The sequence below is a fragment of the Procambarus clarkii genome, chromosome 12, assembly GCF_040958095.1.
Source record: "Procambarus clarkii isolate CNS0578487 chromosome 12, FALCON_Pclarkii_2.0, whole genome shotgun sequence".
Taxonomy (NCBI): Eukaryota; Metazoa; Arthropoda; class Malacostraca; order Decapoda; family Cambaridae; genus Procambarus; species Procambarus clarkii.
The window spans coordinates 11,990,322-12,015,321 of NC_091161.1; the positions used below are offsets into that span (position 1 = coordinate 11,990,322).

Here is a 25,000-nt window from a genome sequence, read left to right on the forward strand (position 1 = left end):
ACGGTCTCGGGGGATTGAACGCCGACTAACAAGAGTGTGGCGGGCCGCCCCACATTCTTGTGTGGTGCTTGAGTCGCTCCCACAATTCAACCCGTTCTCGCACTTTCGTATAGTCAATATTGACTTATTAAATACGTGCATATGTGACATACTAAACATACTAGTTTACCTTGAAAAGCTTCATAGAAAACACCGACCTTACCTAACCTTCTTAGTATGTTAAGATAAGCATCTTATTGCTTCGTAATTACAATTATTACTTAACCTATACCTGTAATAGGTTAAGTAATAATTACTACTTACTTAACCTATACCTATAATAGGTTAAGTAATAATTGTAATTACGAAGCAATAAGATGCTTATCTTAACATACTAAGAAGGTTAGGTAAGGTCGGTGTTTTCTATGAAGCTTTTCAAGGTAAACTAGTATGTTTAGTATGTCACATATTCACGTATTTAATAAGTCAATATTGACTGTAAGAAAGTGCGAGAACGGGTTGCACAATTAACAATGGACGTGAATTCAAAACAGCTACACCTTGACATGATTCAAAGGTTCGATACACTAAGCGTGTATTACAAAGCTGAAGGAATCAGGAATCAGCTGGCGGAATATTTCTTACAGGCGAACTTAGCACTGAAGTCAATAGCGGAATGAAGGTTAATTGCATATTAATCCGGTAGAGGTAAAACCGTAGCATTGAGAGGACTGTCGGAGTGGGCTTCATGGGGTCGGTGGAGATGAGAGAGAGAGAGAGAGAGAGAGAGAGAGAGAGAGAGAGAGAGAGAGAGAGAGAGAGAGAGAGAGAGAGAGGTATGAGGGAGGTATGAGGTACTTACCTAATTATACTTACCTAATTGTGTTTGCGGGGGTTGAGCTCTGGCTCTTTGGTCCCGCCTCTCAACTGTCAATCAACTGGTGTACAGGTTCCTGAGCCTATTGGGCTCTTATCATATCTACACTTGAAACTGTGTATGGAGTCAGCCTCCACCACATCACTGCCTAATGCATTCCATTTGTCAACCACTCTGACACTGAAATTTTTTTTCTAACGTCTCTGTGGCTCATTTGGGCACTCAATTTCCACCTGTGTCCCCTAGTGCGTGTGCCCCTTGTGTTAAATAGCCTGTCTTTATCTAGGGTGTGTGTGCTTTATAGGGTGTGCGCGCGCGCGCGCGTGTGTGTGTGTGTGTGTGTGTGTGTGTGTGTGTGTGTGTGTGTGTGTGTGTGTGTGTGTATGTGTGTGTGTGTGTGAGTGTGTGTGTGTGTGTGTGTGTGTGTGTGTGTGTGTGTGTGTGTGTGTGTGTGTGTGTGTGTGTGTGTGTGTGTGTGTGTGTGTGTGTGTGTGAGTGTGTGTGTGTGTGTGTGTGTGTGTGTGTATGTATGTATGTGTGTGTGTGTGTGTGTGTGTGTGTGTGTGTGTGTGTGTGTGTGTGTGTGTGTGTGTGTGAGTGTGTGAGTGTGTAATAAAAAATAATAAATTAGACTCTTGGAGTCCCTCTAAATTCAAAGTTCGCCTTAGTGTCCTCCCTGAAGAACTAGACTCACGTTAAGCAATAACTCAAAGCAAAAATGACTCAGGCTTGTTGACCAGACCACACAATAGAAAGTGAAAGGACGACGACGTTTCGGTCCGTCCTGGACCATTCTCAAGTCGACTTGAGAATGGTTCAGGACGGACCGAAACGTCGTCGTCCCTTCACCTTCTAGTGTGTGGTCTGATCAACATACTTCAGCCCCGTTATTGTGACTCATCGCCTGCATGACTGAGGTTTTCTAGGCAATTTTGCCCTAGTGTTTTGGGTGGTAAGTTTGGCAGGTGTGGGAGATGGAACCATTACCCCATCCCTGAGTGTTGGCAGGTGTGTCGTAAAGCTTTAGCTGTGGTGCCTTCTAAACTGCCTGAGAATCTTCTAGACGGTAAAGGGGATGCTTGTAAGCTCATCGTGGTTCAGTGGGTTGTGCGTGTGTCTGGGTTGAGACCATTGCTACGGGTTAGAGTACATCAATAGCTTCAATATTTGTTCAAACTTGTAATATTTTCCAAATTCTAAGATGCTTTAAATATCTCTTAATTGCGTCTTAAGATAAATAGGCTAACCTAATAAAATTTGGCCATTCCTAATGACCCAATTTCAAGTTAATTCCTCTCAACTGTGTATATTTTTTTAATCAGGTAGGAAGGCCGTGAAGTTTAACATATTTGATATGTAATAGCGCTTTGTATAATTTATAATAATAATGTATTAATTGTATTTTCGTATTTTTTGAATTTCAGATTTTATGGATGTATCGCTGGGGCGGTTGGTGGCTTGAAGCAGCGTGTTAAGTGAAGAGGAACATGTGAGATGAGGAGTAAGCAGTGCACACGGCAGGCGGCCCCGACCAGCCTGCGTCAGCGACCCCTCAAACTACTGCACTATTAAACCCTTTAACCTTCGCCTGTGGGCGTCTCTCGCCACAATGCCTAGAGAATTCCAGCACCCATTTCACAAGCTGCCGTGGCTGCTAGAGGAGGGCTACGACTCCCTGGAAGACCTGGAATTTATCGACGGCGGAGTATACGTCGAGGGAGATAGTGAGAATGTCCTGCCGCTGTGGGCCGGCCACACAGACACTCACAGCTCCCACAGACGACATTACAGCACTAGTGATCTGAGAGCTGAGAGTAAAGAGGTGATAGCCCCTCTTATTGACCCCAGACGAGCGGTATTGCTACCAGGCTACGGCCAGGAGGATCTACCAGTCTGGCAGCGACCCGACCCTCCGGAATACGTTAATGGCGCCTCTGGGGCACTCACCGCAGATAAGGATAGCAAGGATAGCTTCGATATACCGAAAATAGTGGAAACGCAGAGCCTGTCGGAGTCGGACGTGACGAGGGATGATGCCAATGGCATCACGAAGCCCTCAGGTGACAGTCGACACACTCTGGGCGCCGACTACGGCGGATCTCACGCCCGTATGTCCCTGGATTCCCTGCGGCGGTCGTCGACGCTCACCAGGATTAATGAGTTCCTTCAGCGTGCGCGCTCCGAGGTCCTGGAGGGGGAGGATGGTAGGACTCCTCGAGAGCGCTTCAGACAGCTACTTCGGAGCTCCCACGCCGACGATACGCAGAGGTGAGTCTTGGTTACTGCTCTAGTATACTCTTTTGGTACTCTTATATGCCTTCCATGTACTCAGTTGGTACTCACATATGCCTTCCATGTACTCAGTTGGTACTCACATATGCCTTCCATGTACTCAGTTGGTACTCACATATGCCTTCCATGTACTCAGTTGGTACTCACATATGCCTTCCATGTACTCAGTTGGTACTCACATATGCCTTCCATGTACTCAGTTGGTACTCACATATGCCTTCCATGTACTCAGTTGGTACTCACATATGCCTTCCATGTACTCAGTTGGTACTCACATATGCCTTCCATGTACTCAGTTGGTACTCACATATGCCTTCCATGTACTCAGTTGGTACTCACATATGCCTTCCATGTACTCAGTTGGTACTCACATATGCCTTCCATGTACTCAGTTGGTACTCACATATGCCTTCCATGTACTCAGTTGGTACTCACATATGCCTTCCATGTACTCAGTTGGTACTCACATATGCCTTCCATGTACTCAGTTGGTACTCACATATGCCTTCCATGTACTCAGTTGGTACTCACATATGCCTTCCATATACATATAGTGCTACATATGCCGCCCACACACACTAGTTGACTGACAGTTGAGAGGCGGGACCAAAGAGCCAGAGCTCAACCCCCGCAAGCACAAATAGATGAGTACACATTAGTGGATGCCACTCTTCACAGAACCAAGACTGCTGACTATACTTCAGCACAGTCTGTTAATCCACTTTGCAAGGGGGTAGTTGACTCATTACCTTTAACCCCAATTGGCAATTAAGGCTTAGTAAGGGATGTTGAGGCAGGGGGGGCAACACCCCCCCCCCCACACCACAATAACAGCACTCCATCGCGACTCATTCCATTACGGGGCTCGCCATAGCCCGTGCTACATGGACACTTCGTTTTGACTAGCTACAACAACAACAATCCACTAAGCCTAATGACCACGGCGCTGTGTGCCACTAATGAGACCCCTCGTTAGTAACGAGGGCAAACTGCCAACATAACAATATGTCAACTCTTTGATCTAGGATCCTAGAGGCCATTACAAACAGTTCCTTCTAATAGGTCGAGTTTTTTACGTTTTTGAAGGGACTATCAGGGGGGGGGGGGGGTGGTAAGCGTCAAGCCATTATGACTATATAGCACTGGGAAGGGGTCAGGATATTTGGGATGGGACGGGGGGAAAGGAATGGTGCCCCAAGCACTTGTGGACGGTCTCGGGGGATTGAACGCCGACCTGCATGAAGCGAGACCGTCGCTCTACCGTCCAGCCCAAGTGATTGCCAAGAGATGCTGACTCAGGAGAAAGTCAGCATCTCTTGGAGATGACTTAGAGGAAAGTCAAGATCTCTTGGAGATGACTGAGAGGAAAGTCAGCATCCCTTGGAGATGACTTAGAGGAAAGTCAAGATCCTTGGAGATAGAGGAAAGTCAGCATCCCTTGGAGATGACTCAGGTGTAAGTCAGCATCTCTTAAAAATGATTCAGAAGAACTATAGAAATTCTCCTTACCTGGCACTTATGTGAGTTGAAGTTAAAAAAACATCTTTTCCTGACCAACAAGTCCAGGTTTAAGATCATTGTGCCGTTCACATGAATCTTGGAGCCCTCAGCATCCATCGACACGCAGGAATCATCTCCCAGTCACCTCATTAAAGCTGACGTCCGGGAGAGGAAGGGAGATGCAGCATCCAGAGGCTATGCTGCGTCTGAGTGATGCTGCTGCTTCCTGGACTGAGAACATTTTGAGAATCATTTTGTGACAGCTGACTAACACCCAGGTACCTATTTTACTGCTAGGTAACAGGGGGCATAGGGTGGTTATCTTGAGGTTATCTTGAGATGATTTCGGGGCTTTAGTGTCCCCGCGGCCCGGTCCTCGACCAGGCCTCCACCCCCAGGAAGCAGCCCGTGACAGCTGACTAACACCCAGGTACCTATTTTACTGCTAGGTAACAGGGGGCATAGGGTGAAAGAAACTCTGCCCATTGTTTCTCGCCGGCGCCTGGGATCGAACCCAGGACCACAGGATCACAAGTCCAGTGTGCTGTCCGCTCGGCCGACCGGCTCCCATTAGAATTGTAAGTAGAATTGACGAAAGGCTTTAACGTAGGGGGAAAATGGACATTAAAGAACTTAGTAAAAAGAGTAATATAGAGTTTTCTTATGCGGCTGAGCACAGGAGCCAGAAGCCATTAGATAAAAAGCCAATGTGTGGGCCTGGCCCATCTGGCCCATCTGGCCCATCTTGCCAGGTGGGCCACGAGACCCCTCGCGGTCACCCAAAAACTTTCAGAATTTCAGATATGTGTGTGAGTCGGTTTTTGAGACTGATGAGAGCCTTATGACAGATATATACACATGTGTATATATGTGCCCCCGCACATACCTGACTCCCTCTAAAACCCCCCTCTCCCCCCCCCTTCTCCACTACAACACTACCAACCTTACGACATTTAACCATGTCGTAACCTAACCTAACCTAACCTAATCCTAAAGATGCACAATATACCATATAATATTCAAAATATTTGAGAAAATTCCTATTTTCAATGAACATATTAAAACTGATGTTTACTGTCACTGGGGTCGGCCGCTGGAAAGGAATGGACATAGCTTGAAGACAGGAACACAGTATATATGGGATAACATAATATTATGTTCCTCAATTGGGTTGAATTAATACACACTTAAAGTACATCTATCCCTCTTCAATTAAATATGGATGTCTTCTTTCTTAAACTCTTTACTAATTGGCTGGTTCCTGCTTCACAGTCAATTAGGTTAATTAAGCAGTGAGGAATTGAAGGAGGTGTTGGCAGCTTTTGATGTCTCCTTTAAGAAGCTTGGAGTAGAGGCCAGGGGCCAGATTCACGAAGCAGTTACGCAAGCACTTACGAACCTGGGGCCAGATTCACGAAGCAGTTACGCAAGCACTTACGAACCTGGGGCCAGATTCACGAAGCAGTTACTCAAACACTTACGAACCTGGGGGCCAGATTCACGAAGCAGTTACGCAAGCACTTACGAACCTGTCCATCTTTTCTCAATCTTTGGCGGCTTTGTTTACAATTATTAAACAGTTAATGAGCTCCGAAGCACCAGAAGGCTGTTTATAACAATAACAACAGTTGATTGGCAAGTTTTCATGCTTGTAAACTGTTTAATAAATGTAACCAAAGCCGTCAAAGATTGAAGAAAGATGTACACGTTCGTAAGTGCTTGCGTAACTGCTTCGTGAATCTGGCCCCAGGTTCGTAAGTGTTGCAAACTTTTGCATTAGTGTTGTGTGGTGTTCGTGGCCTTCTGGTGAACGAACACATAGAACACAAAACAACTCTGATAGTTAAGATCGCAATAACAGCACAATTACCATCTAGAACCGTTAATTCACCACCAGCATTAACCGTAGATAAGAGGTAATAAGTGATGCAGTAATCACGTCAATATTGTAAAAAAAATTGATTAAATTATTATATATGACATCGGGAATCGAACTCATCATTGTGTCTAGATGTTGTGTACAATGGCGACGGCCATTTGAGCTACTCTCTGAGGGAGCCGGTCGGCCGAGCGGACAGCACGCTGGACTTGTGATCCTGGGTTCGATCCCAGCGCCGGCGAGAAACAATGAGCAGAGTTTCTTTCACCCTATGCCCCCTGTTACTTAGAAGTAAAATAGGTACCTGGGTGTTAGTCAGCTGTCACGGGCTGCTTCCTGGGGGTGGAGGCCTGGTCGAGGACCGGGCCGCGGGGACACTAAAAAGCCCCGAAATCATCTCAAGATAACCTCAAGATAACCACCCTATGCCCCTGTTACCTAGCAGTAAAATAGGTACCTGGGTGTTAGTCAGCTGTCACGGGCTGCTTCCTGGGGGTGGAGGCCTGGTCGAGGACCGGGCCGCGGGGACACTAAAGCCCCGAAATCATCTCAAGATAACCTCAAGATATCTCAAGGAGTCATTTCTCTTATTTAGTGATGCTTGTAAGTCTGCTCGAGAGCCATTAATATCTGTTATCTCAGAGTTTGTCTTCCTTTCATGCTAAGCGCGTGTGTGTGTCTGTTTGTTTGCTCTTTGTGTCTGGTGGATTAAGCAGTTAGCTCCTGGACCCCGCCTTTCTAACCGTCGGTTGTCTAATCTACTGATTCCCGACGTAATTTTCTCTTATATCTGCTACATATATTTCTCTCTCACACATACATGTATACAAGTATCTGTGTATATATATACATAGTATACATTTCACACTGAAAAAATAATACATTGCCGACACATTTCTGTAAGTTGCTCGCCTGGTGTGTTTCAGGTCAAGGAGAGTGGTTTCTGGTGTTGATGTATTGACAACATGCTGGCCTAGTGCTCTCCCTCGACCCCCAGCACCAGCTTTATGTCCTCCAGGGGGTATACCTCCCCGGCAGTATACTCCAGGGGGTATATCTCTCTGGCAGTATACTCCAGGGGGTTGAATTGTCATCCATACGTCTCTGGATATAAACATTCCAGTCATCTAAGCTCTAGGAGGCTCGAATTGTTGGCCTCATGTGTGGTATATTGGTATTGTACTCGGTTTTGTATCACGTGGGCGGAGGTTCGAGTCCTGGCAAGGGCATTTGGAGCTTGCAAGTATATGTGTGTGTGTGTGTGTGTGTGTGAGAGAGAGAGAGAGAGAGAGAGAGAGACGAGAGAGAGAGAGAGAGAGAGAGAGAGAGAGAGAGAGAGAGAGAGAGAGAGAGAGAGAGAGAGAGAGAGAGAGAGAGAGAGAGAGAGGGAGAGAGAGAGAGAGAGAGAGAGAGAGAGAGAGAGAGAGAGAGAGACAGAGAGAGAGACAGAGAGAGAGACAGAGAGAGAGACAGAGAGAGAGACAGAGAGAGAGAGAGAGAGAGAGAGAGAGAGAGAGAGAGAGAGAGAGAGACAGAGAGAGAGACAGAGAGAGAGAGACAGAGATAGAGAGAGAGAGAGAGAGAGAGAGAGAGAGAGAGAGAGAGAGAGAGAGAGAGAGAGAGAGAGAGAGCGGCGTGCACATATACACCATCAACATAATATGAGTGGCAGCTATCATACCCCTGACAGACCACTCAGCCTACCCTAGAGCCGTGCACCTTTAGGTATCACCATTTGTTCCAAATGTAAACACAACAGTCTCCTTGGTCTGTTTTGCCCCTCTAATCATCATCACTAAACACACAGTGATTCTGGACCTCTGTTTGTCTCTGCCTAACATCAGGTTTGCCTTCTCACAAAGATTATAGATAACGGAAGTAAGAAAATGTCTGTTATCTCTCACGATATCAATAACCTTTAGAAATGCAGCTTTAACTCTTGGTGGCGACTTCTCTGGCGTGAGGAATTTAAAGTATTAAATGTTATATTTGTTGAAAAGGTAATTATTTCTAGCAATTAATGATAACAACAGGACAAGGATACATAGGATGTGTCTTTGTATGTGTCCAAGATTGGACACCATCTCTGTGTATGTGTCCAAGATTGGACATCATCTCTGTGTATGTGTCCAAGATTGGACACCATCTCTGTGTATGTGTCCAAGATTGGACACCATCTCTGTGTATGTGTCCAAGATTGGACATCAAACATGCTGCTACAATCCCTAAACTTTCCCTCGATGAAGTGTTATCATATGACCAATGTCATAGGAAGGGTTGGATTCTAGGCCCCATGCCTCTCTTTAAGTAGGACCGGCTCCTATTGCCAAAAACTAGCCACTCCTGTGAAGTCTGAAATGTGGGGTTTAGAGAGAGTAAAGTTGTGAGAGAATGAGAGAGAGAGAGAGAGAGAGAGTGGGGGATTATCAGGGGGAAAGCGCCAAGCCATTACGACTATGTAGCACTGGGAAGGGGTCAGGATAAGGATTTGGAATGGGACGGGGGAAAGGAATGGTGCCCAACCACTTGTGGACGGTCTCGGGGGATTGAACGCCGACCTGCATGAAGCGAGACCGTCGCTCTACCGTCCAACGTGAAACAATAAGTATGTTGACCAGACCACACACTAGAATGTGCAGGGACGACGACGCTTCGGTCCGTCCTGGACCATTCTCAAGTCGACTGTGTCCTGGACCATTCTCAAGTCGACTGTGTCCTGGACCATTCTCAAGTCGACTGTGTCCTGGACCATTCTCAAGTCGACTGTGTCCTGGACCATTCTCAAGTCGACTGTGTCTTGGACCATTCTCAAGTCGACTGTGTCCTGGACCATTCTCAAGTCGACTGTGTCCTGGACCATTCTCAAGTCGACTGTGTCCTGGACCATTCTCAAGTCGACTGTGTCCTGGACCATTCTCAAGTCGACAATCGACTTGAGAATGGTCCAGGACGGACCGAAGCATCGTCGTCCCTTCACCTTCTAGTGTGTGGTCTGGTCAACATACTTCACCCACGTTATTGTGACTCATCGCCTGCACTTATGACCTTCGCTTCATATCATAAAATATAAGAAATAAAAGAAAGTTGTGGCATCAATTTATGATCAATAAATTCTCAATATATCACTGATTTCACCTTCATTTTCAGAGGTCGAAATTGACCTGATAATACAGTATAAATTAGACGTACTGGCGAGGCGAGGTTTGTTCTCATGAGCTATGATGGTTTGTCGTTTGTAAAGGCCCTGGGGCTAGATTCACGAAGCAGTTACGCAAGCACTTACGAACCTGGGGCTAGATTCACGAAGCAGTTACGCAAGCACTTACGAACCTGGGGCTAGATTCACGAAGCAGTTACGCAAGCACTTACGAACCTGGGGCTAGATTCACGAAGCAGTTACGCAAGCACTTACGAACCTGGGGCTAGATTCACGAAGCAGTTACGCAAGCACTTACGAACCTGGGGCAGGATTCACGAAGCAGTTACGCAAGCACTTACGAACCTGGGGCTAGATTCACGAAGCAGTTACGCAAGCACTTACGAACCTGGGGCTAGATTCACGAAGCAGTTACGCAAGCACTTACGAACCTGGGGCTAGATTCACGAAGCAGTTACGCAAGCACTTACGAACCTGGGGCTAGATTCACGAAGCAGTTACGCAAGCACTTACGAACCTGGGGCTAGATTCACGAAGCAGTTACGCAAGCACTTACGAACCTGGGGCTAGATTCACGAAGCAGTTACGCAAGCACTTACGAACCTGGGGCAGGATTCACGAAGCAGTTACGCAAGCACTTACGAACCTGGGGCTAGATTCACGAAGCAGTTACGCAAGCACTTACGAACCTGGGGCTAGATTCACGAAGCAGTTACGCAAGCACTTACGAACCTGGGGCTAGATTCACGAAGCAGTTACGCAAGCACTTACGAACCTGGGGCTAGATTCACGAAGCAGTTACGCAAGCACTTACGAACCTGGGGCTAGATTCACGAAGCAGTTACGCAAGCACTTACGAACCTGGGGCAGGATTCACGAAGCAGTTACGCAAGCACTTACGAACCTGGGGCTAGATTCACGAAGCAGTTACGCAAGCACTTACGAACCTGGGGCTAGATTCACGAAGCAGTTACGCAAGCACTTACGAACCTGGGGCTAGATTCACGAAGCAGTTACGCAAGCACTTACGAACCTGGGGCTAGATTCACGAAGCAGTTACGCAAGCACTTACGAACCTGGGGCAGGATTCACGAAGCAGTTACGCAAGCACTTACGAACCTGGGGCTAGATTCACGAAGCAGTTACGCAAGCACTTACGAACCTGGGGCTAGATTCACGAAGCAGTTACGCAAGCACTTACGAACCTGGGGCAGGATTCACGAAGCAGTTACGCAAGCACTTACGAACCTGGGGCTAGATTCACGAAGCAGTTACGCAAGCACTTACGAACCTGGGGCTAGATTCACGAAGCAGTTACGCAAGCACTTACGAACCTGGGGCTAGATTCACGAAGCAGTTACGCAAGCACTTACGAACCTGGGGCTAGATTCACGAAGCAGTTACGCAAGCACTTACGAACCTGGGGCTAGAATCACGAAGCAGTTACGCAAGCACTTACGAACGTGTACATCTTTCCTCAATCTTTGACGGCTTTGGTTACATTTATTAAACAGTTTACAAGCATGAAAACTTGCCAATCAACTGTTGTTATTGTTATAAACAGCCTCCTGGTGCTTCGGAGCTCATTAACTGTTTAATAATTGTAAACAAAGCCGCCAAAGACTGAGAAAAGATGGACAGGTTCGTAAGTGCTTGTGTAACTACTTCGTGAATCTGGGCCCCAGGTTCGTAAGTGCTTGCGTAACTACTTCGTGAATCTAGCCCCAGGTTAGTAAGTGCTTGCGTAACTGCTTCGTGAATCTGGCCCCAGGTTCGTAAGTGCTTGCGTAACTGCTCCGTGAATCTAGCTCCAGGTTCGTAAGTGCTTGCGTGACTGCTTCGTGAATCTAGTCCCAGGTTCGTAAGTGCTTGCGTAATTCCTTCGTGAATCTAGCCCTAGGTTCGTAAGTGCTTGCGTAACTGCTTCGTGAATCTAGCCCCAGGTTCGTAAGTGCAAATGTTACCATGTCGTAGCTCAATCGATTAAGGCAACGTCTGGGATCCTCTCGGATGTAAGTTCGAAACCTAGACACGGCCCTTGTGGATTTGTTCATGATATACGAACTCCTTCCAGTGTCTGCAGTTTGAGCGACAACTTTTGCACTGTTGCAACGTGATCTAAGAGTGATTGGTTGTCGTGAATGTGTGTTCACACAGGCTTACGGCTGATCAAACTGTTGTGTGTCGCAAGCTCTCACTATATATATATTGAATTTAAAGATGCACGTACACTGTGAGGTGGGTCAGTACTGTGAGGGAAGTCCAGCACTGTGAGCAAGTCCAACACTGAACAAGTCCAACACTGTGACCAAGTCCAACACCGTGACCAAGTCCAACACTGACCAAGTCCAACACCGTGACCAAGTCCAACACCCAACAAGTCCAACACAACTAACGTGTTGAACACTAACATGCCCTTTTCTGAACCAAACGTGAGTCTCCTTGTGTAGGTAGTTAACAAAGAACCTAACTACCCACCAGGGAACACCTCACTAAGGTAAAAAACTGTTTTCTCTCCTTGTGAGAGATTTCAACAGTAGTTCCTGTCTTTATGAGGACCAGCAGGTTACCTTACTAGTGTGAGGAAGGATTCTGGAGGCTGTAAGTCAGTCTTGAAGACTATTCAAGAATGTCTATGTCACTTTCACATGACATTTCATTAGTCTGAGGAAAAAGATGTTTATTTGTCATGTATAAAGAGGAACATAGACTCGTGAGTTTAATTTTGTGAGGGATAAGGATAAAATGAGATATGATAAGCCCAGTCTTATCTATGAGATAATCCCCAGCATCCCTCCTCCCTGTGTCCTTAGAGATGCCCAAAGATCTTGAGACGTTTGGGCATCTGGGAGATGCCCAAATATCCATATGGCTTTTTATATAAGCCAGATGTTTTCCTCTTAAACTTCATCCTAAAAGTTGAATCATATAATAAGGATGTTTTTTGATGATAAGTCATAGTACAAGCAAGCATAAAAGCAAGTCATCGTGCATGCAAGCAAGGGGTCAAGAAAGGTTGAAAGCACACAGCTGTAGACCCAAACAAGCAAACACACTAGCAAGTAGCATGTGCTTGTCATGCTTGTTTAAAACAAGTCGACAAGCAGGCTAATCAGTGGCCAAATAAGTATGAAAGTAGGCAAGCAAGCAAGCAGGAAAACCAGCCAGTAGACAAGCAGGCAAGCAAGTAGATAAACAAGCGAGCGAGAAAGCAAGCAAGTAAGACAGAGAAGTAGGCAAGAAAGCAAGCAAGCAAGGCAGCAAATCAAGGCCCAGTGTGTGGATCTATGGGGTGTTAAACAAGGCGACTTGTGTAAAACACAGGTCATAGTTTGAGAGCTGTGAGCAGCCAGGAGGGTCTGGTCGAGGTGGGCTAGGAGTGAACTGGTCGAGGACTGGACTGGTCGAGGTCTGGACTGGTCGTGGACTGGACTGGTCGTGGACTGGACTGGTCGAAGTGTTGTAGAACTGGACTAGGGCCGGAAATCCTGGCCTATCCTCGGCCTATATTCACAAAACTCCTAACTATCCACATCCTAAACCTATCCACTTATTCTCAGGGGAAGCTTATGGCTGATGAGCTCAGAGGCGCTACGGTGAGCTATATAACAGTAACGACCTTGGGGTCGTTCCAGGTCATCCTCGACCACCACTATCACTGACAGCTATGGCCAGGTGGGCCTGCCCCTCAACCACCACTTCAACATAGTAAGGTATTGATTCCCCTGGTCCTACTCCTCCACGGGTGAGCAGTGAGGGTCCTACTCCTCCACGGGTGAGCAGTGAGGTGTTCCTTGTCACACTTCACCACCACCACCTACCACCACCTGTATGGACCACCTACCCACCACTACTACCACCTGCATGGCCTACCAACCCACCACCACCACCTACCACCACTACCTGCAAGGTCCACTGACCTACCACCACCACCTACCACCACCTGCATGATCCACTGACCTACCACCACCTGCATGATCCACTGACCTACCACCACCTGCATGATCCACTGACCTACCACCACCACCTACCACCACCTGCATGATCCACTGACCTACCACCCCCACCTACCACCACCTGCATGATCCACTGACCTACCACCACCTGTTTGGACCACCTACCTACCACCACCACTGCCTGTATGGACCACTGACCTACCACCAACACCTACCACCACCTGCATGATCCACTGACCTACCACCAACACCTACCACCACCTGCATGATCCACTGACCTACCACCACCACCTACCACCACCTGCATGATCCACTGACCTACCACCACCACCTACCACCACCTGCATGATCCACTGACCTACCACCCCCACCTACCACCACCTGCAAGGTCCACTGACCTACCACCACCACCTGCATGATCCACTGACCTACCACCACCTGCTTGACCTCTCTATATGGTCTACTTACGATACATCACTCTACAACCATGACTTCTGAGGCCAGAGTAAACAGTTTACTCGCCCCGAAGTGCTACAAGGTCGTCTGTATCAATAATGACTCCGGGTTACGACCTTCCGACTCGTAAACTGCCCGGTACACCATTCAGAAGTTACGATTGAGGAATGATTCGTTCAGGTCTAATCATTGGACACTTAAATGCCTAACGAATCCCGACCTAGAAGGTTAAATGATTGGGTATCATACGTGTGTGTTGTGGGTCAAATGCTAGACACAATAGGCAGGCATTCCGACATGTAGGAAAATATTGCCATAAACTGTAGCTTGAGATGTGTGAATATTCTGTGAATTGCAACTGAACAGCTTAACACCAGGGCCCAGGAGCTAGAGCTTGTGGTTCTTATCCACATCTGTGGATAAGACATGGTGATAAGAATAAGGATAAGACATTTCATGTCGGTAAACATGGTGCAGGTTTGAGATCTCTCAAACAAGTTCCTTATCCTTGGCATTCTCCTAGAGATAAGGAGTTTGGATGCTCTCTGGGGTAATGACTCAACTATACACTTCAAGTGTATTGTTAGGGTGGCCTTGGGGCCAGCCCCAACCCGCCCTCCAAACCCATTATTCACCCTGGGTATTTGTGTGACACTAGCCCTAAGCATCTGGTCTACAACCGTTGATAGATATACTTTTGTATATATATTGATTGTAAATGCTTAAAATAGGAAATTTTGGGCTTTTATATATTACATGTTAATATATTAATGCTGTTGTGTTTAAATTTGTGATGAGAATAGGTTTAAAAAATTAGGAGCAGGTTAAAATTTGTCAGAATAGGTTAAAGGTAGTCATCAGAATAGGTTAAAACATATATATGATATAAACATATAACACATATAAAATGTGTTTTAACAACCACATATAAACATATATATGAAGTAACATATATATGAAACATAAAACATATATATATATATTTTTTTTGAGATATATAGAAGAGTTGTTACATTCTTGTACAGCCACTAGTACGCGTAGCGTTTCGGGCAAGTCCTTAATGCTATGGTCCCTGGAACACGATCCCCTGCCGCGAAGAATCGTTTTTTCATCCAAGTACACATTTTACTGTTGCGTTAAACAGAGGCTACAGTTAAGGAATTGCGCCCAGTCAATCCTCCCCGGCCAGGATACGAACCCATGACATAGCGCTCGCGGAACGCCAGGCGAGTGTCTTACCACTACACCACGGAGACTGCTCTTACCACTACACCACGGAGACTTATATGAAGTAATAATTATTCTTATGGGGAGTTATTGAACCTTTCAAGACAGTAATGTTATTTTTCAAATTTTATAACAATACGCAAAAACAGATAATTTAAGGGGCATTTCATTATATGTATCAGTCTTTTTAATATATAAAAAATCCATTGTGAAACTTGAGTCTAAATTTTCCATTTTTTCTGATCTGAAACGTTGAAATTTCCAATTCTTAACAATTATTGAATTATTGGAGATTTAAGGTGAGAAACATTTTAAAAGAATGGCCAATATATGTGTTCTGATTGGCCGGGTTCACTGTATTACATAACTATGCCCTGCTAGATACGGGCTCACCATAGCCCGTGCTACTTGGAACTTTGTTCCAAGTAGCACGGGCAAGGAGCAACTTAGGACAAGGAGCTGGGATATGAGGACAAGGAGCTGGGATATGAGGACTAGGAGCTGGGATATGAGGACAAGGAGCTGGGATATGAGGACTAGGAGCTGGGATATGAGGACAAGGAGCTGGGATATGAGGACTAGGAGCTGGGATATGAGGACAAGGTGCTGGGATATGAGGTTGGTTACACGTTAATTTGGCTGTAATGTCTGTCTCATTACGATGGGTTATATTTATGTGTAAACTCTATGGAAAAGTCTCCGGGAATTTCAAACCCCACCTCCCCCTCCCCCCTAAAAAAAAAAAGTCTGATCATAGTCTTGTGTTCTACTCACGCTAATACAGAGCCGAAGCGCTTGGAATATCACCCATTTCTTTCTCATTATTTATCATGTTGTCTAATTATCTTTTCAGCGGAGCCTTTTGGGCTTTGTCTGATATATCTTCAAGAATCCTTTTATCCTTGTTACTCGCTCTAATGCTATACACCCTTCATAGTCTCATTTTGACTTTCTTATCTCGTAAACTATTTGTGATTGTCTGATAAAATAGTATCCTATCTTGAGGCTATCTTGAGATGATTTCGGGGCTTTAGTGTCCCCGCGGCCCGGTCCTCGACCAGGCCTCCACCCCCAGGAAGCAGCCTGTGACAGCTGACTAACACCCAGGTACCTATTTTACTGCTAGGTAACAGGGGCATAGGATGAAAGAAACTCTGCCAATTGTTTCTCGCCGGCGCCTGGAATCGAACCCAGGACCACAGGATCACAAGTCCAGCGTGCTGTCCGCTCGGCCGACCGGCTCCCTGGTACATAGCTCTCCCTTTGTAATTCGCAAGCTAAGTGGTGACTTGTGAGTATATCTCTAAACTATCTCTGCAGCTAATCCAAGTTTGAAGTACTCACAGGAAAATTATATATATTCAGTGATTATAGGGTAGAAATAAAAGATTATACAACAAAGATAAATTGCTTAATGTATATATATGTCAAATTGTACAAAAAAATTAAATAGCTCATTAACAGGAGCCATTATAAAAGTGCCAAGACAATATATCGGGATGCAAAATGACTTTTTGACTTGGTGGAAGGATTAATGAGGGTAATTAGTGTGTGTGTAATTAGTTACTGGCGTGACTGTTAAGTTTACAGGCACTTTAAACTTTGAAAGTTTACAGTTTACACTGTAAACTGAGCTTCATAGTCTCGGGAGACTATGAAGTTCCTCTCTGGTTATCGGTCTGGAGTGGCCTCTCCAGGGGCCAGATTCACGAAAGCAGTTACGCAAGCACTTACGAACCTGGGGCCAGATTCACGAAAGCAGTTACGCAAGCACTTACGAACGTGTACATCTTTCCTCAATCTGTGACGGCTTTGGTTACATTTATTAAACAGTTTACAAGCATGAAAACTTGCCAATCAACTGTTGTTATTGTTATAAACAGCCTCCTGGTGCTTCGGAGCTCATTAACTGTTTAGTAATTGTAAACAAAGCCGCCAAAGATTGAGAAAAGATGTACAGGTTCGTAAGTGCTTTCGTGAATCTGGCCCCAGGGCGCAAAGCCCGGGTTAGGTTGATACGGGGGAGAAGCTGTTACCCATGCAGCAAGTCCCTTCCTTCTCCTTGGTAAAGCAAATGGAGACCGTAGAGTTATTTTAACAGCATCAGTGACGTTTATGAACCTTTGAGGGAGCCGAGCGGACAGCACGCTGGACATGTGATCCTGTGGTCCCGGGTTCGATCCCAGGCGCCGGCGAGAAACAATGGGCAGATGTTCTTTCATCCTATGCCCCTGTTACCTAGCAGTAAAATAGGTACCTGGGTGTTAGTCAGCTGTCACGGGCTGCTTCCTGGGGGGTGGAGGCCTGGTCGAGGACCGGGCCGCGGGGACACTAAAGCCCCGAAATCATCTCAAGATAACCCTGGCCTGCATGCTTGGCCTGCATGCTTGGCCTGCATGCTTGGCCTGCATGCTTGGCCTGCATGCTTGGCCTGCATGCCTGGCCTGCATGCCTGGCCTGCATGCCTGGCCTGCATGCCTGGCCTGCATGCTGGCCTGCATGCTGGCCTGCATGCTTGGCCTGCATGCCTGGCCTGCATGCCTGGCCTGCATGCTTGGCCTGCATGCTTGGCCTGCATGCTTGGCCTGCATGCTTGGCCTGCATGCTTGGCCTGCATGCTTGGCCTGCATGCTTGGCCTGCATGCCTGGCCTGCATGCCTGGCCTGCATGCCTGGCCTGCATGCCTGGCCTGCATGCTGGCCTGCATGCTGGCCTGCATGCCTGGCCTGCATGCTTGGCCTGCATGCTTGGCCTGCATGCTTGGCCTGCATGCCTGGCCTGCATGCCTGGCCTGCATGCCTGGCCTGCATGCCTGGCCTGCATGCCTGGCTTGCATGCCTGGCCTGCATGCTTGGCCTGCATGCCTGGCCTGCATGCTTGGCCTGCATGCCTGGCCTGCATGCTTGGCCTGCATGCCTGGCCTGCATGCTTGGCTTGCATGCCTGGCCTGCATGCTTGGCCTGCATGCTTGGCCTGCATGCTTGGCCTGCATGCCTGGCCTGCATGCCTGGCCTGCATGCCTGGCCTGCATGCCTGGCCTGCATGCCTGGCTTGCATGCCTGGCCTGCATGCCTGGCCTGCATGCCTGGCCTGCATGCTTGGCCTGCATGCCTGGCCTGCATGCCTGGCCTGCATGCCTGGCCTGCATGCTTGGCCTGCATGCTTGGCCTGCATGCTTGGCCTGCATGCCTGGCCTGCATGCCTGGCCTGCATGCTTGGCCTGCATGCTTGGCCTGCATGCCTGGCCTGCATGCCTGGCCTGCATGCCTGGCCTGCATGCTGGCCTGCATGCTGGCCTGCATGCCTGGCCTGCATGCTTGGCCTGCATGCTTGGCCTGCATGCTTGGCCTGCATGCCTGGCCTGCATGCTTGGCCTGCATGCTTGGCCTGCATGCTTGGCCTGCATGCTTGGCCTGCATGCTTGGCCTGCATGCCTGGCCTGCATGCTGGCCTGCATGCTTGGCCTGCATGCTGGCCTGCATGCTTGGCCTGTATGCTGGCCTGCATGCTTGGCCTGTATGCTGGCCTGCATGCTTGGCCTGCATGCTTGGCCTGTATGCTGGCCTGCATGCTTGGCCTGCATGCTTGGCCTGTATGCTTGGCCTGCATGCTTGGCCCTGCATGCCTGGCCTGCATGCCTGGCCTGCATGCTTGGCCTGCATGCTTGGCCTGCATGTTTGGCCTGCATGCTTGGCCTGCATGCTTGGCCTGCATGCTTGGCCCTGCATGCTTGGCCTGCATGCCTGGCCTGCATGCTTGGCCTGCATGCTTGGCCTGCATGTTTGGCCTGCATGCTTGGCCTGCATGCTTGGCCTGCATGCTTGGCCTGCATGCTTGGCCTGCATGCTTGGCCCTGCATGCTTGGCCTGCATGCCTGGCCTGCATGCTTGGCCTGCATGCTTGGCCTGCATGCTTGGCCTGCATGCTTGGCCTGCATGCTTGGCCTGCATGCTTGGCCTGCATGCCTGGCCTGCATGCTTGGCCTGCATGCTTGGCCTGCATGCCTGGCCTGCATGCTTGGCCTGCATGCTTGGCCTGCATGCTTGGCCTGCATGCTTGGCCTGCATGCTTGGCCTGCATGCCTGGCCTGCATGCTTGGCCTGCATGCTTGGCCTGCATGCTTGGCCTGCATGCTTAGCCTGCATGCTTGGCCTGCATGCTTGGCCTGCATGCTTGGCCTGCATGCCTGGCTTGCATGCCTGGCCTGCATGCCTGGCCTGCATGCCTGGCCTGCATGCCTGGCCTGCATGCCTGGCTTGCATGCCTGGCCTGCATGCCTGGCCTGCATGCCTGGCCTGCATGCCTGGCTTGCATGCCTGGCCTGCATGCCTGGCCTGCATGCCTGGCCTGCATGCCTGGCCTGCATGCTTGGCCTGCATGCCTGGCCTGCATGCTTGGCCTGCATGCCTGGCCTGCATGCTTGGCCTGCATGCTTGGCCTGCATGCTTGGCCTGCATGCCTGGCCTGCATGCTTGGCCTGCATGCCTGGCCTGCATGCTTGGCCTGCATGCCTGGCCTGCATGCTTGGCCTGCATGCTTGGCCTGCATGCTTGGCCTGCATGTTTGGCCTGCATGCTTGGCCTGCATGCTTGGCCTGCATGCTTGGCCTGCATGCTTAGCCTGCATGCTTGGCCTGCATGCTTGGCCTGCATGCTTGGCCTGCATGCCTGGCTTGCATGCCTGGCCTGCATGCCTGGCCTGCATGCCTGGCCTGCATGCCTGGCCTGCATGCCTGGCTTGCATGCCTGGCCTGCATGCCTGGCCTGCATGCCTGGCCTGCATGCCTGGCTTGCATGCCTGGCCTGCATGCCTGGCCTGCATGCCTGGCCTGCATGCCTGGCCTGCATGCTTGGCCTGCATGCCTGGCCTGCATGCCTGGCCTGCATGCTTGGCCCTGCACGCTACCCTGCACTTCAACATTTCAACATGCCAGGCGTGTCAACATACCCTCGTTATTGCTCTACACATTGCAATGACAGCTATTGCAATGCAATAACTATTGCACCGAGATACAATTCAATAACGTACTCTCGTTGCCAGGCATTTGACAAGGGCCTCACACCGCGAGACGAACTGGCGGATCTAAGACCTTCCCCAAGAAACATTGACAGTGCAATGTAGCCAGCATTGCAGTGCTGTTGCTGGGCGTGGGGGCGTGGTTTCCCGCGCGGTGGGCGTGTGTTGAGCCGCTGGGAAATCGTTAGTAGCGTGGCGCTGCGATCGGCGACATAAGGAACCTGCGGACACATTCACGAAGCAGTTACGCAAGCACTTACGAACCTGTCCATCTTTTCTTAATCATTGGCGGCTTTGTTTACAGTTATTAAACAGTTAATGAGCTCCGAAGCACCAGGAGGCTGTTTATAACAATAACAATAGTTGATTGGCAAGTTTTCATGCTTGTAAACTGTTTAATAAATGTAACCAAAGCCGTCAAAGATTGAGGAAAGATGTACAGGTTCGTCAGTGCTAGCGTAACTGTTTTCATGTATCTGGCCCCAGGTTCATAAGTGCTTGCTTAACTGCTTCGTGTATCTGGCCCCAGGTTCGTAAGTGCTTGCGTAACTGCTTCGTGTATCTGGCCCCAGGTTCGTAAGTGCTTGCGTAACTGCTTCGTGAATCTGGCCCCAGGTTGGTGAATACTGGAAGGTAAACATTAGTCTTTACATAAGATGTTGACACGCTAATGAGTGAGGTTGAGAGGTAATCTTGTCTCATTCATTAAACACCTTTTGTTTCTGTTTTAGACCATATGAACTATAGGTTTTACTTCGTGTATATGATACTTTAGCTTTATTTTCTACGCTTACACTGTTTTGGCCACTTATGGCAGTAGGATTTTACTTAAATGTAGTGGTGACTTGGAGGAGATTCTTAGATGGGACGCATTCCGGCAATGTTGACTTGTTTACGTTTTCTCTTATGAATGGACCAGTTTTCTTTGGTGTTGAAGGAGTGACTGCATCAAACACACGTGTAAATATGCTCCAAATATACGCGTTTTGATGCATATTTAAATCCATCTATATCTTGACAGGATGAAATCATCCACGCAAGCCTAATGTATCCACGTCAAGATATGATATTGACGATTGGTCGTCTATAGACCCCAGGTTCGTAAGTGCTTGCGTAACTGCTTCGTGACTCTGGCCCCAGGTTCGTAAGTGCTTGCGTAACTGCTTCGTGACTCTGGCCTCAGGTTCGTAAGTGCTTGCGTAACTGCTTCGTGAATCTGGCCTCTGGCCCCCCCCTGGCCGCTGTGTGCAGCCATTGCACACAGAAATCACAATAGCGTGATGCATCAAATGAACACAATTTTTTGACCATGTCGTAGCTCGGTCGATTAAGTCAGCGTCTGGGATGCTCTCGGACGTAGGTTCGAATCCTCGTCCCGGCCCTCAGCCATATTAAGTATGATGATATTGCAGATGGAATTTTAGGACCCTAAAAACCAATTCGGGTTTTATTCTAAAGTGTTTAAATTTTGTTTTTAATAATGTCTTTGTTTTAGATATTTTTAATGAAGGAACTATTCTTCAAGATAGACTCAAGTGTATCCTCGTTGTGATAGACTCAAGTGTCTCCTCGTTGTGATAGACTCAAGTGTCTCCTCGTTCTGTTTGACTCAAGTGTCTCCTCGTTGTGATAGACTCAAGTGTCTCCTCGTTGTGATAGACTCAAGTGTCTCCTCGTTGTGATAGACTCAAGTGTCTCCTCGTTGTGATAGACTCAAGTGTCTCCTCGTTGTGATAGACTCAAGTGTCTCCTCGTTGTGATAGACTCAAGTGTCTCCTCGTTCTGATAGACTCAAGTGTCCCCTCGTTGTGATAGATTCAAGTGTCTCCTCGTTGTGATAGACTCAAGTGTCTCCTCGTTCTGATAGACTCAAGTGTCCCCTCGTTGTGATAGACTCAAGTGTCTCGTTGTGATAGACTCAAGTGTCTCCTCGTTGTGATAGACTCAAGTGTCTCATCGTTGTGATAGACTCAAGTGTCCCCTCGTTGTGATAGACTCAAGTGTCCCCTCGTTGTGATAGACTCAAGTGTTCCCTCGTTCTGATAGACTCAAGTGTCTCATTGATAGACTCAAGTGTCTCATCGTTGTGATAGACTCAAGTGTCTCATCGTTGTGATAGACTCAAGTGTCCCCTCGTTGTGATAGACTCAAGTGTCTCCTCGTTGTGATAGACTCAAGTGTCCCCTTGTTCTGATAGACTCAAATGTCCCCTCGTTCTGATAGACTCAAGTGTCTCCCTCGTTGTGATAGACTTAAGTGTCTCCCTCGTTCTGATAGACTCAAGTGTCCCCTCGTTCTGATAGACTCAAGTGTCTCCTCGTTGTGATAGACTCAAGTGTCTCATCGTTGTGATAGACTCAAGTGTCTCCTCGTTGTGATAGACTCAAGTGTCTCCTCGTTGTGATAGACTCAAGTGTCTCATCGTTGTGATAGACTCAAGTGTCTCCTCGTTGTGATAGACTCAAGTGTCTCCTCGTTGTGATAGACTCAAGTGTCTCCTCGTTGTGATAGACTCAAGTGTCTCCTCGTTGTGATAGACTCAAGTGTCTCCTCGTTGTGATAGACTCAAGTGTCTCATCGTTCTGTTTGACTCAAGTGTCTCCTCGTTCTGATAGACAATTTTAGACAAGTGTTTACAATTATTAAACAGTTAATGAGCTCCGAAGCACCAGGAGACTGTTTATAACAATATCAACAGTTGATTGGCAAGTTTTCATGCTTGTAAACTGTTTAATAAATGTAACCAAAGCCGTCAAAGATTGAGGAAAGATGTACACGTTCGTAAGTGCTTGCGTAACTGCTTCGTGAATCTGGTTCCACGTTCGTAAGTGCTTGCGTAACTACTTCGTGAATCTGGCCCCCAGGTTCGTAAGTGCTTGCGTAACTGCTTCGTGAATCTGGCCCCCAGGTTCGTAAGTGCTTGCGTAACTACTTCGTGAATCTGACCCCAGGTTCGTAAGTGCTTGCGTAACTACTTCGTGAATCTGGCCCCAGGTTAGTAAGTGCTTGCGTAACTACATCGTGAATCTGGCCCCAGGTTCGTAAGTGCTTGCGTAACTGCTTCGTGAATCTGGCCCCAAGTCTGCCATATGGACCTTTAAACCAACTACATAATACCAACCTACCACCACTACCAACCTACCACCACTATCAGCCTACCACCACTACACCCTCCACCACTACCAACCACCACCACTACCACCACCACCACTACCACCAACCACCACCACTACCACCACCACCACCACTACCAACCTACCACCACTACCACCACCACCACTACCAACCTACCACCACTACCACCACCACCACTACCACCAACCACCACCACTACCACCACCACCACCACCACCACTACCACCAAGCTCTCCCTACTAACACGAACTAATAAAATTTTAAGGCTGTTAATTTTACAGCTGAATGGGTAAATTTCCCATTATAAAGCCAAAATGAGGCTCGTGAAGGGGAGACTGAGGCAAAAATGAGGAGGATTGATTACTATTAATCTCCAGGTGTCACATGCTCTATTGGAAGCTAAGACGATCTTCCCAAACATAGTTTCTACTAATTTTACTTCCCAGGACTCTATAGTACAACGAGGGAGTCAGCCCCGTTCTATAGAGCCGCCACAACGTCAGTAAATTGATGTACTACATTGTCGGACCCTACCCCTTAACTCGTGTAATAGAAAACGAGATATCACATAAAATTTTTCGAGCCACTATGGTTAAGACGCAATATATGCGTAAGGGAATTAAATATCAATTTATTTTCCTGAAGTGACCTACAGGGAGCAGGTCGGCCGAGCGGACAGCACACTGGACTTGTGATCCTATGGTCCCGGGTTCGATCCTGGGCGCCGGCGAGAAACAATGGGCAGAGTTTCTTTCACCCTATGCCCCTGTTACCTAGCAGTAAAATAGGTACCTGGGTGTTAGTCAGCTGTCACGGGCTGCTTCCTGGGGGTGGAGGCCTGGTCGAGGACCGGGCCGCGGGGACACTAAAGCCCCGAAATCATCTCAAGATAACCTCAAGATAACCCACCTTTCTCAAGGTGATGCTTAAAGTGTTTTAAATAAGATTATTGTTGTTTTGATAAGATTGTGGTTGTTTTGATAAGATTGTGGTTGTTTTTGGCAAGATTGTGGTTGTTTTTGATAAGATTGTGGTTGTTTTGGTAAGATTGTGGTTGTTTTTGGTAAGATTGTGGTTGTTTTTGGCAAGATTGTGGTTGTTTTTGGTAAGATTGTGGTTGTTTTTGGCAAGATTGTGGTTGTTTTGGTAAGATTGTGGTTGTTTTTGGTAAGATTGTGGTTGTTTTTGGCAAGATTGTGGTTGTTTTGGTAAGATTGTGGTTGTTTTTGGTAAGATTGTGGTTGTTTTTGGTAAGATTGTGGTTGTTTTTGGTAAGATTGTGGTTGTTTTTGGCAAGATTGTGGTTGTTTTTGGCAAGATTGTGGTTGTTTTTGGTAAGATTGTGGTTGTTTTTGGCAAGATTGTGGTTGTTTTGGTAAGATTGTGGTTGTTTTTGGTAAGATTGTGGTTGTTTTTGGCAAGATTGTGGTTGTTTTGGCAAGATTGTGGTTGTTTTTGGTAAGATTGTGGTTGTTTTTGGCAAGATTGTGGTTGTTTTGGTAAGATTGTGGTTGTTTTTGGTAAGA

The 25,000-nt window shown here is 47.6% G+C and overlaps 2 protein-coding genes across 18 annotated transcripts in view; one reads left to right on the forward strand and one right to left on the reverse strand.

Moving 5' to 3' along the window:
- LOC123772949 (uncharacterized) overlaps nt 1–729 on the reverse strand; it is a 3,454-nt gene extending 2,725 nt beyond the window's left edge. Inside the window, exon 1 of the mRNA XM_045766385.2 lies at nt 625–729. Within this exon, the coding sequence (XP_045622341.2) occupies nt 625–729 (105 nt within the window). The remainder of the gene's footprint in view (nt 1–624) is intronic.
- Nucleotides 1–25,000, forward strand: part of SLO2 (slowpoke 2) — a 591,490-nt gene that overhangs the window by 54,136 nt on the left and 512,354 nt on the right. For all 17 annotated transcript variants that reach the window (XM_069323242.1, XM_069323238.1, XM_069323244.1 and 14 more), the window contains one exon: nt 2,281–3,124. In XM_069323242.1, coding sequence (XP_069179343.1) covers nt 2,466–3,124 — 659 coding nt within the window. In that variant the 5' untranslated portion in view covers nt 2,281–2,465. The remainder of the gene's footprint in view (nt 1–2,280; nt 3,125–25,000) is intronic.